The sequence below is a fragment of the Danio rerio genome, chromosome 18, assembly GCF_049306965.1.
Source record: "Danio rerio strain Tuebingen ecotype United States chromosome 18, GRCz12tu, whole genome shotgun sequence".
Classification (NCBI taxonomy): Eukaryota; Metazoa; Chordata; class Actinopteri; order Cypriniformes; family Danionidae; genus Danio; species Danio rerio.
The window spans coordinates 32432148-32445075 of NC_133193.1; the positions used below are offsets into that span (position 1 = coordinate 32432148).

The following is a 12928-nucleotide window of genomic DNA, read 5'->3' on the forward strand; positions in this document are numbered from 1 at the left end:
CTGTTTGCCCTCCTGATGTTTTGCAATGACTTCTGAAAGGATTTCATAAGCTGACATTGTTGAATTGTTGGTTATATCACAATTATACTAGAACCCTCAAGTGTGCATTAAATGTTTTAATACTTATTTTACCATAACTCACAGATTCACTCATTCTGATAATTATAGCATCTATAGCCTTATGATAACAGAACGGTAGGTGTGAGAAGATGTTCAGTGATCTGTTTGCAACATTATGCAATGAAATGCACAAAATGCAGTAATAGCTTTGAAAAAGTGCTTAGCTTGATTTAAGTAACTATACTGTTAATACACTTTAAACTAGACTTTTTAACTGTCAGAATCCAGATTTAAGCTGTTTATACCACATTACTTTGGGTTTATAAAATTATAGGTATATTACACTTTGATTATTTATTTCATGTTAGTAAAGTATTTCCATTTTTGTGGTTAAATTAAAATTGTATTGTTTTCAATTTATTACTCCAAATGGTATTTTTTTATATATATAAAGCTGGTATCTAAAAAAATCCAAGAAACCTAGAAACACTTTGCTATTTTCAGTGCAGAGCTGCGGTACTGTTGTATAGCAAATACTGTTAATATTAAAGCATGACATGAGAGGTTCAGAATATCAAAATCCCAAAATTGTTGACAAAAAGACATATTAAAACAATTTTAAAACACTGAAACTGTGTCTTGAAATTATTGTCACATTTATAGCTTTCCAGCTTTCCAAATTTTACATTTTTGCTTTTAGCAGAGGCTTTTATATGATGCATCTCTTATGCATTACCCAGGAATCAAGCCGATGACCAAAACATTGCTAGTGGCATGCTTTACTGCTCTTCTCATTGTTGTTATTATTATTCATCATTATTATTATTATTATTATTATTATTATTATTAGAAATTATTATTAATTTAAGTTTTTTTTCCAATCTGCAATAACTGGACAATTCAAATGAGTTCCAAGTTCTGTACTCCATGTCTCATTCATGGCAAGCCATGTGTCATATGAGACTTATTTTCAAAGATGCATCACTGCAACCCCCTCAAAGCAGGAAATGCTTAAAGCTATTTTTCCCATTGTGGTCTTCTACCCCAAAGCCTGGCATTACAGGCTGGGTTGTGTTACCCTTTCGAAGCATACCACAACTTCTCTTTTCCAATCAGCTATCAGTTCCCACAGAGCATAGGGATGTGCCCCGCAAAAATATTAGTGTCTACTTACTGTAACTATTATATTGTGAAATGCCAAACATACCTGGAAAGAAAGAAAGAAAGAAAGAAAGAAAGAAAGAAAGAAAGAAAGAAAGAAAGAAAGAAAGAAAGAAAGAAAGAAAGAAAGAAAGAAAGAAAGAAAGAAAGCTAATAATTGTATTGGTTTCAGTTGTTGTTGGTCTGTAGATGGTTTGGCTCTCCAAATAACTGAATTAAAGTGGGTCAAAAAACAGTTCACTTGTACACTGGCTTGTCTTACAATTTCCATTGTTGTTTAGGAATTTTTAATTGCTCATTTGGAACTGGACCTCACACATACTTTCTAACCCAAGAAAATCCCCCTCAACAGAGAAAAAAGGGGAGAAAGAACAAGCCATCAGATTATATAAATACAAAAACGCATGCAAGCTGATTCCCCCATATGCTCTCATCAAACTCAAATCACTCCTGTACAAACGAGTCCAGCTTGCACCAAAATGCTGGGTGGGCTTTTTTTCGTTTCTCTTTAAAGTCTTCTCTGTCTGGTCAGACACATGTCTGAAGTTTTTCTAAATGATGTGCAGTGTGCTGCTAAGGATAGGTTTATGTTTTATTCCAGGAGCCTTTGAAAGAAAAAAAATGCCCAAAGCTAGTCGCAAGACTGCCAACTGCCATGTGTTCAGCTTCACAGATGCCTGATCCACAGCAGTCCAGATTGTACCACCACTGGCTCAGAGTGGTGTGTGCAATAGAAAATGCAGATTTCACAGTGGTTTTATTCTAGCTGGAAGATAAGTTGCGACAATATGGTCATTCCTTTAAGTTACTCCATCACTAGTGTACAGAAAATAATTCAGACACAAGTAAATGCCACTGATGATCCTGCTTACCATAAAGAACCATATAAGCATTGACCCTTGTGACTTTCAGAAATATAAGGAACCTCTTTTTCTTTTGTTTTTATAATCGTAAATGGGCTAAACAATATTATTGAACTATTAAGAAATATTCTCTAAGCTATACATATTATCATTAAAGTTATTTAATTAAGTATCTAATAATAATCAAAAAGCAATAATCCAATGAACATGACATCAAATATTATGTGTCTTCACATGCAGGACCACTATCTTTGTTCTGACAAATATGTACAACAGCAATGTATTGTTCAATGTCTTCAGTGTATTTATCATAACATTTTTATATTAAAATGTTTAATAGAAACAGCTACATTAAAACAAAAGTTAATTTCACTGGAGATTAAGCAACATCTACTCTTTTATTGAACTGTATTTTCATTTTATTTATTTTAATAACCAAAACTACATATGGAACTTGACATTGACATGTTAATTTCAGATTCTAATGTGTAAAAATATGCAACACTGTTACCGTTCATGTCGGTCAAACCACAACTAGGACAACCGACCCCAATCAGAATGTATTGTTATGCGTTATTGTTATGAACTGCAATATCAAACGTCTAAATCTCTTGAAGATAAAGGTTTATTAATTCTGTGATTATCTGACTGAAAATAATGAACTTAATTAACAAATAAACATAGAGTATTTACTTCTTATTAGTTTATGATGCCAGTGAAATAAAAAGAAAAGCTTATTAAGTCCCATCTTTTATATGATTATGATTAGGCCTGATGCAAGCTGACGTTGAGACTTTGAAACAGACACCTGTCTTAGCAAACTGCAGCGGTTATACATTAAAAAAAATTAAAAACCTTTAATAATAACTCCTAGTAAATGTAACAGCAATCTGCGCTTAAAATTAATGAATGCAGCGCTAGTTGTATGTGTAATCACATTGTTTCCTATTGACGCAACTATAAATAAGACAAAAACACTGTTTAATAATAATAAGAGACTAATAATATTATATATATATATATATATATATATATATATATATATATATATATATATATTATTGTTATTATTATTATTATTATTGTTAATAATATGCTATATTGTTATGCTCATCGCAAATAAAATCAGAAATAGTTGATGATAAAAGAACGTATAAGAATTTATAAAACGATACTATGGAGGTGACACACGGCAGTGAACTTTTGGAACTGCAAGCCATCCTTGACTGATTCGTCTGACAAGTTTCCTTTCAAACAATGTCTGTCCAGCTTTTAATTAAACCTCCCGAGTTCACTTTGTTACACAATTAACAGAGCACAAAAAAAAAAAAAAATCATAAACTGGCAGTACACATGTTTGGGCAGTGTTGGGTAATATATTAGCAACAGTTTTATCTTATTCTTAAAAAAAATAACCGCAGAACATATTTCATGTGACTTACTTAAAAGTCTTTACCTTTTTAAAAATGACTTAGATCATAATATGCCATTTTTTTGTACAAAATCTATAAAAGTGGTTGGATTGACTCTTAATTTAAATGAAATATTTAATTGTTATATGTGCATTTAAGATTCAATGTTAAGACCGAGAAAAAATAAATAAATTGGAAATGGGAAATGTTTTTAGCAGTTCTTACTGATCTAGTTGCTAAAAACCGATTCTGCAATTCCAGTGTCTTAATAATGAGTTATGTCACACTAACGTGACTAGTAGAACAATGCAGCTTTCCTCTTTTTTTCTAAGTGTCCGTGTATGACGGACGTCATGGAAATTCGGAACATTTAGCCTACTGTGACAAAACGACACTACGAAATCTACATTATTTTTGTTATTATTATTATGTTTATTATTATTATTATTATTATTATTATTATTATTATTATTATTATTATTATTATCATCATCATATTTATTATTGATGTTATTTTTGTTATTATCATTGACAACACATATAGCAATAATAACAATGGTCATTAACAAGACATAAAAACAGCAATAATAATAATAACAATAATAACAACAACAACAACAACAACAACAATAATATTAGTTATTATTGTTTATGTTATTGTTTTTGTTGTTATTATAATAATAATTATTATTATTATATTAATAATAACAACAACAATGCTGGCTATTGTTGTTATTTGTTGTTGTAATAATAATAATAATAAGAAGAAGAGTATTGGCTATCATCATCATATGTTAATAATAATGACAACAAACAATGCTAATAATAATAATAAGAAGAAGAAGTACTATAGCCAAAAGTGTTGTTGTTGTTGTTGTTGTTTCTGCAGCTGCATTTTAATTAAATCAGATTTTTGTCTAACGGTTTTTGGAAATTTTAATGTGAGATGAAAACTGCTATGCCTATTTGTTTTGCGTATAATGAAAGTGAAAGTCTATACAGTTAACGCTACTGCATAGATCACACCAGTCTGCGATGACGTTGAAGAACTTTGTAATGCTTTACGTCACAATTCATGAAAACAACATTATTCTGAAAACTTTTAAAAATGTGAGAGTGAATAGGCGGCAACAGTAAAGAAGGTTTAACTAGATACATTCAACAAACGAAGTCATTAACCTTAATAAATGCAGATTTCGAGCACGTTGGGTGGTCCCTATCGGATAAATGTCGGTATCTTTCCAACCCTTAGGCTACCTATGTCAATATGTATTTATTCACATGAACCAAACATTCATTAGGTATTAATAACGAAAAGATACCCTCGATTGTTGATAGTTTTATTGTTGTTGGTGGTGATTTTTATTATTATTATTATTATTATTATTATTATTATTATTATTGTTATTATTATTATACGCCGGAAAAATAAAGTATTGAATGAGTAAAATTAACATCTAAATTTCATATATAAGTATATATATAGCAAATGTGTTAGTTTTTAAATTAACTATACAGTTAAGTTTTATAGCCTAATTAAATATAGGCTAAGTGTTAGTTTTAAAATTAAGGCTATACGCGCTGGTCGATGTGCGTGCACACTCAAACAGTTCTGCACAGAGCATGACAATTCATCTTACATTAGAACGAAATGTAATACATGCTTTTAGACACGGAAGGTAGAAAGTGATGAAAAACAGTATTTCAACATCAATAGCCCAGAACACTGGACAAGTGTGTGTGATCCATATTAAGTGTATGCGTTACAACGACGAATTTTACTGTCCTGTCAATAAATTTGACAACTTTGAAACAATCCATGTCTGAGCTGTTCTATTTGACTTTAGCAAAGCAAAAACTCCGAACGTAAAATACTTGAATCAAACTTGCCTTGATAAAGTGGTACAGCTGAATGACAGCAGTCTTCAAATTAGTTTCCATGAACGCGACACAACCTCGAAACTCCCATTCTTCAAATGTAAATCATTTTAATCGGATCAAGAATCTAAATGTAAGTGTAAAATTCAGTATGACGACGTGACTCTCTGTGAATTAGCTCCACTAGCAAGGCTTTTTGTTTGATTTCTGATTTAAAGAAGCTCAGGGGAAATGTTTACATTCTGTAGAATAAACATCCTGCTCATGTCTATCTGAAAAAGAAACACGCTTATCATCTAAAGGAGTATTATATATATATATATATATATATATATATATATATATATATATATATATATATATATATATATATATATATATATATTCCTTTTTTGTTGACGAAACCTCTCAAAAACTTTATTGTTTAGTCTGTTTAACAATTTAAGAACGCTTTAAAGTAATAAAGGTGGAAAGGTAAGCTACATATTAAATTAATTAATCTTATTCATCCCATTTGTTTAAATTACAAGCCAATAAAAGTAATGAGGCTATCCAGTTGCATTTTGCCAATACAAGTAGACTAATTTTGTAAGCTAAAATTAATTTATATTATCCGAAAAAAATGTGTAATGCTAATATGCACGGAATGCACTAATTACAATAAAAAGTCCATAAACGCGGGTTTTTAAATAGTGGTCTAGTTATACTGATTTTGGTGAAGCCCACTTTAGAATAGCTGACAGTGGGAGGGACACTGGGCGGCCCCTGCGCGACTCTGCCATGCCCATGCTCAAGAGCCTGAGAGGAACTGATGGAAACAGATAAGTAAAAGCCCAACTCCTAAAGGAAGGACAAGAAGACTGGATCTCGATAGGAAGCCGAATGAATCTTTTCCCTGCTGTGTTCAGTTTTATGTTGAGTAGTGCTTAGACAGTAGGCCAGTGTGAAATTACGTACAAAGAAAGAACTTAAAGCAGCGCAGTCCGTTTCTAATGATAAAAGTTTAGAAACTTAAGTTTTTTTTTCATCGTGGATTTTGACGTGCGCGTAAACGTGAAGAATGACGGCTGAAGTGCAGCAACCCTCTGTGCAGACCCCCGCTCACAGTAGCCCCATGACGGAGAAACCCGTCCAGACGCCTGTGATGGAGACCTCCTCTTCCTCCTCAAGCACGAAAGCAAAAAAGACCAACGCTGGAATTCGTCGTCCCGAAAAGCCCCCGTATTCTTACATCGCTCTTATTGTCATGGCCATCCAGAGCTCTCCAACCAAACGACTCACTTTAAGCGAAATTTATCAGTTCCTCCAGAGCCGCTTCCCATTTTTTAGAGGATCGTATCAGGGCTGGAAAAACTCTGTGCGTCACAATCTGTCTCTGAATGAATGCTTCATCAAGCTACCCAAGGGTCTAGGCAGACCTGGAAAGGGTCACTACTGGACCATCGACCCAGCCAGTGAGTTCATGTTTGAGGAGGGATCCTTCCGCAGGAGGCCGCGGGGATTCAGACGCAAATGCCAGGCGCTCAAACCTTCCATGTACAGCATGATGAACGGGCTGGGATTCAATCACATACCCGAGTCCTATAACTTTCAGGGGGGCGGCGGGGGCCTGTCTTGTCCTCCAAACAGTTTATCTTTGGAGAGTGGAATTGGGATGATGAATGGACATTTGGCTAGCAATATGGAAGGAATGGGCTTGGCAGGACACTCTATGCCCCATCTATCAACGAATAGTGGACATTCCTATATGGGCAGTTGCACGGGATCATCAGGGACGGAGTACCCCCACCACGACAGTTCCGCATCGCCGCTTCTCACCAGCGGGGGGGTGATGGACCCGCATGCCGTGTATTCTAGCACGGCCTCGGCCTGGCCTTCAGCGCCCCCGACATCTCTAAATAACGGGACGTCCTACATTAAACAGCAACCGCTCTCTCCGTGCAATCCCGGTGCCAGTTCATTGCAGCCCAGTTTACCAACACACTCTTTGGAACAGTCCTATTTGCATCAGAACGGTCACGGTACCACCGACCTCCAAGGTAAAGTTTTTAAGAACATTTGACGCTGATATAATGGAAAATAATTTTAAAATAACAATTATATATATATATATATATATATATATATATATATATATATATATATATATATATATATATATATATATATATATAATTAACGTTCAAAAAGTATTATAAAGTATTTATATTCTGTTTAGGCGGTTCATTCCGCTGTGGCGACCCGGATTAATAAAGGGACTAAGCCGACAAGGAAATAAATGAAAAATGAATGAATAAATATTCTGTTTACCTGTTTATCTACATGTTTAACTGGCTGATACAGAATCGCTACATTTAATTTTTACACAGTTAACATTGGCACATCAATTTCAATTGTGCCTAGATTAGGCCTAAATAAATTAAAAGTTGTTTAGTCTATTGCCTTATTTTCTTGATTATTTCACGGGTGCCTTAACACTACTTACAAATACAAAAATGAACTTCTAGACATATATTTACATCATTCAGCACATTTAAAATTAGAAGTGATTGCTGCCTGATTGCTGTAGCCGCCACAGGGGTAAGACCACAAGGAGCCACACCACGAGCCCCGCGGCAACATATGTCCGTAGGGATTTGCGTGCAAGCAATTTTACCGTTATTTAAAACGCCCAGATCTTAAGGCTCCTGCTTTGTACTTCCAACCTTCAGTGAATTCCAATTTGCAGAATTATTTAGCTTTATGTACTATAACGTTATACCAAAAAAAAGTGTATAGTAACGAACGTATTTTTGATCATTTTCTAAGGACTTATATAGGCCTAAACGTTTATGTTTGTTCGTTTGTTTGCTTGCTTGCTTGTTTGCTTGTTTGTTTGTTTGCTCTTAAACGTTGGACAAAATATACGGCCTACCCGGTTATTGAATTCAGGCGATAGTCATGTAATTTTGTATAATAATAATAATAATAATATTAATAATAATTAATAATCATATTAATAATAATAATAAGGAGAAGAAGAAGAAAAATTGGTTAGTTTATTTAAATAAAATCAAAGAAATACTTCAAATATTTTACGAGATACAGAAAACATTAGTAAATGGGTTACAACAACCGAACATTTTTTTAGAGTAAACGTAAAACTAAATGTAATAGGTGAACAGTATCCCAGAAACAATTTCTTATCATTATGGGTAACACTTTACAATAAGGTTAATTAGTTGATTGCTTAATGTATTACTAACATGAACAAACTATGAACAGAACATTTATTACATTATTAATTCATCTTCTTTAACCTTATGAATGTTAATGAAAATACAGTCGTTCATTGTTAATCATTGGTAAACTTAACTGCGCATTAACTAATATTAACAAGCATGCTTTTAATAATGCATTAATAAATTATGTTCAATTGTTGTTCATTCTAGTTCATGTTAGTAGTATAAATTAATTAACATAAACATACTATTATTACTACTAATAATAAAGTAATAATAACACAAATACATATACTACTACTACTACTACTACTACTACTACTAATAATAATAATAATAATAATAATAATAATAATAGGCGTATGAATAAGAAGAAGAGGGGGAAGAAGAAGAATAAAACGTTTCATAAGAACACTACAAGAAATAGGACAACCCGAACTTACAGCCACAGGAAATTCAATTTCTTAATTAAGCCCTTAAACTACCAACTAAAACTTTCAAAACCTGTTAAAATAGGGTCAATTGTATCTAGTTTTGTAGTAATGCAGTGCTTTATTTTGTACTCCGCAGGTATACCGCGCTATCATACCCAATCTCCCAGCATGTGTGACAGGAAAGAATTTGTCTTTTCTTTTAACGCCATGACCTCTTCATCGATGCATTCACCAGGGAGCAGCTCGTACTACCACCATCAACAGGTCTCTTATCAGGACATCAAACCTTGTGTGATGTGACTGTGCAACGACGAGCAATCGTATTAAATAGACCCAAATGAACGATAAGGTGGTCTGTAAAGTGTCTCTGTTGGAACTGGACATGAAATTACAAATTGACTTGAGAGTAGAACAGTATAAGCGCAGTGTTAGAAAATAACAAACTCATTAAAAGAGCACTTCAATAACTCAGATTCCCTACTTTGAGTATATGCAAGACTTTCAATTTTAAGGCCGGAAAAAAAAATGCCAGATTAACTCATTTCTATCAGCTCGGTACAAACTCTGCTGGCGGATAACTTCCATACACGGAGATGCAAAGATCAGTGTAACGCTCAAAAGTTGGTATTGTTGTTAAATAATTTGTATCGTTTGAATGAACTTTTTTTTTTTTTTTTTGTCTTCAAACATTTTCATTTTGCCATAAGGGGTGAAAACCAGAAGCACGCGAAATGAAGGCACTTTTAAACCCTAAAGCGCAACTTATTTATTCTGTTTAAAAATTATTTTTAGGCTACAGTTATAGCCAGAGTTAAGACTGCTTTATAGGCAATATTTGCCTAATGTAATAAGGTTAAATATAAGCACTGTTATTTTTTTAAGTTGTACATATCCATTTTGACACGTTTTATTCATCGAGCACTGTATAAACTGTACATGTATGAAAATAATACATTTTAGTGAATTATTTGTGTTCTTTTTTCAGTTGTAGGCTACTTCAGTTCATAGGAAAATTAAAACGTAATGGCATGAGTTTGAACTGTGTTTAAAATATGTTTTAAATCAATTTAAGCAATACAGTATCTTTTTTTTTTTTTTTTTTTTTTTTTTTGGTTGGGTAGGCTGGGAGGGGTTTAACTCTGTGAATCTGTGGGCTGGATTTCAGCATCATCTGTCGAACCACTAATTAGGCTTAATGTTTAAATACAAGACTATGTTATCCCGAATAAACAGTGCGAAATAACAAAATCACTACAATGATATTGATACAATAATAGTAGATTTCAGTTGATGAAAACAACAACAATAAATGTCAATATTTCGTTCTAATTGTTTCATCGTTGGTTTTATATGGGGAGTTCAAAATTGTGCTTCTTTATAATACGATTGTCAATAATATTATATAACATAATGTAGGCGACGCAGGGCGCAGTAGGTAGTGCTGTCGCCTCTCTGCAAGAAGGTCGCTGGTTCGTGCTCAGTTGGCGATTCTGTGTGAAATTTGCATCTCCCTGCGTTCGCGTGGGTTTCCTCCGGGTGCTCCGTTTTCCCCCACAGTCCAAAGGCATTCGGTACAGGTGAACTGGGTAAGCTAAATTGTCCGAAGTGTATGAGTGTGTGGATGTTTCCCAGAGATGGGTTGCGGCTGGAAGGGCATCCGCTGCGTAAAATCGTGCTGGATAAGTTGGTGGTTTATTTCGCTGTGGCGACCCTGGGTTAATATTATAGGACTATGCCAAAAAGAAAATGAATGAATTAATAATATAATATAATATAATATAATATAATATAATATAATATAATGTTGTAAGAATATATTTATTTCAATGAATGAGACACAAAAATGGATTTAAAGTAGAAATGTTGCCTAGGTATAGCTGGTTGAAAAAAAACTGACTCAGTGCAAGGGTAGGAAAGAGTATAAATATAAACTTAATAATCTATTAATAATCATAGAGTACAATTATGTACGCTGAATTAAAAAAAAAGTAAGATCTCTCTCTCTCTCTCTCTCTCTGTGTGTGTGTGCGCACGCGCGCGCGTAAGTGTGTGCGCGCGTGTATAGCCCTGAGAGAGAGTTTATTAATAATATGTGAATAAGGGATTCTGGTCCCTTTTAAGAGAGGCCTTAATGTTCAGCAAATATTTATTATTGTCAAAATATTCTATATTCCATAGCCTCATAGATGCTGGGTTCTGTATCCACTATACATTGTATAAAGCGTGCATTTTCAAAATAAATCAGTACTAGCACAGCTGAGTCTGGAAATGTCAAAGGGGTCCTTAAGTGGACTCAATCTTGACCCCTACACAAGCACACACACACACACACACACACACACACACACACACACACACACACACACACACAAACAAACATCAAGTAAGCACTTGGTAGCGACTATTAGTTGCCATTAGTCACTCGATATTTTTGAGGTTTCTTGGGGCATATATATATATACACAACATGTATATATAACAACATGGCCAAAGGGTGATATGTATTTGCTTCATGAACTTATTTTCTCTTTGCCATCTGAAGCTGTGCTGTTCTTTTTTGTGGTTATAGGTTGTGTGCTAGGGTGTCTGGAGGACATGCTCATCACTGTCTAGGGGTGCGTTTCCCAAAAGCATCATTAGTCAACTAGAGTTGCAAGCTCCATTTTTACGCACATAGTTCAGCGATTCAGTACAATAATAGGAAATATTATAAATAATTTAAATAGTTTTCTTCGTTAATCAGCTATACTAATAGAGAAGACACCAGGGCTGCGTTTCCCAAAAGCATCGTAAGCCTAAGAAGTTCGTAGAAATGATCGTACGACTGATCTTAATATTACGGTCTGTTTCCCAAAAGCATCGTAACTTAAGTAGCACTTGAAAATCTTCGTGGATCTACGAGTGCTCTGGAGTAATCGTAAAGCCTTAAGTGCATCGTAAGGAGACAGAGTTTTGAGGGCACCTGCTGGACAACCGGCAAATTGCACCTACAATTTACTTCTCTTCAAAGTCATTATTCATTTTATTTGTACGTATATCTCTATTCATTTATATTTTCTACACATTACACAATTCAATATACAAATAATAATAATTAATAATTAGGCTAAACTTTTCAAAAATAAATGTAAGAGCTTATTTATTTATTTATTTATTTACTTATTTATTTATTTTGATGTGAGATAAGCAATTTTTGATAAAGAAATTGATAAATAATACTACTTAATTAAGGTTTCATATAAATATCGAAAATGATGCTGATGTCATTTCCGGCAAGGACTGTTAGAATTAGTTTTATGCGAGATTGGAGCAAGACGGTGTTTTTACAGTACGACATTTCCAGTTAATTTATGTTTTTAAACTGGCTCAAAAATATTTTTTTTTATGTTATTCGAGTTGAATATACATTCACACAAGTAGAAGAAGAATTATATGGATTGCTATAACATGTGCAACAATAACGAGCCATTCTATAGCGTGACATTTCAGCACTTAACAAACGGATAGCGACTCCTAAGTTGCACTTAAAGCTGGGCTACGTGCAATTGTGTTAAGTGCATTTTTGGGAAACGCACGTGAAACAATAACGAACGTTCGCAAAATGACTCGTAGAAAACGCTCTTAAGTGCTAAGATCAATCGTTATCGGGAAACGCAGCCCAGATCTTTTTTTACATTACTGTGATGGTTGGGTTTAGGGTTGGTTGATAGTGTAGATGTAATAAAATACAATAAATGGGAAATTTAATAAGTAATATAAATATTTCTTCTTAACCTCCAGGCCGCAGCCGTATGTGATCTAGGGCTGATTAACTATGTGGATGGATGATACCAGCCTTCTGAGCCTACACTGTAAAAAATTTGACCTTAAATTCACAGTAAATTACTGGCTAATAATTG

General features: G+C 33.7%; 1 protein-coding gene across 1 annotated transcript; it reads left to right on the plus strand.

The window, feature by feature from the left end:
• The first annotated feature begins 6194 nt into the window (after positions 1–6194).
• Positions 6195–10065, plus strand: foxf1 (forkhead box F1). Its single transcript, NM_001080186.1, has 2 exons — positions 6195–7413; positions 9166–10065. The coding sequence occupies exons 1-2, from the start codon at positions 6435–6437 to the stop codon at positions 9327–9329; spliced, it is 1143 nt and encodes a 380-aa protein (NP_001073655.1). The 5' UTR covers positions 6195–6434; the 3' UTR covers positions 9330–10065.
• The last annotated feature ends 2863 nt before the right edge of the window (positions 10066–12928 follow it).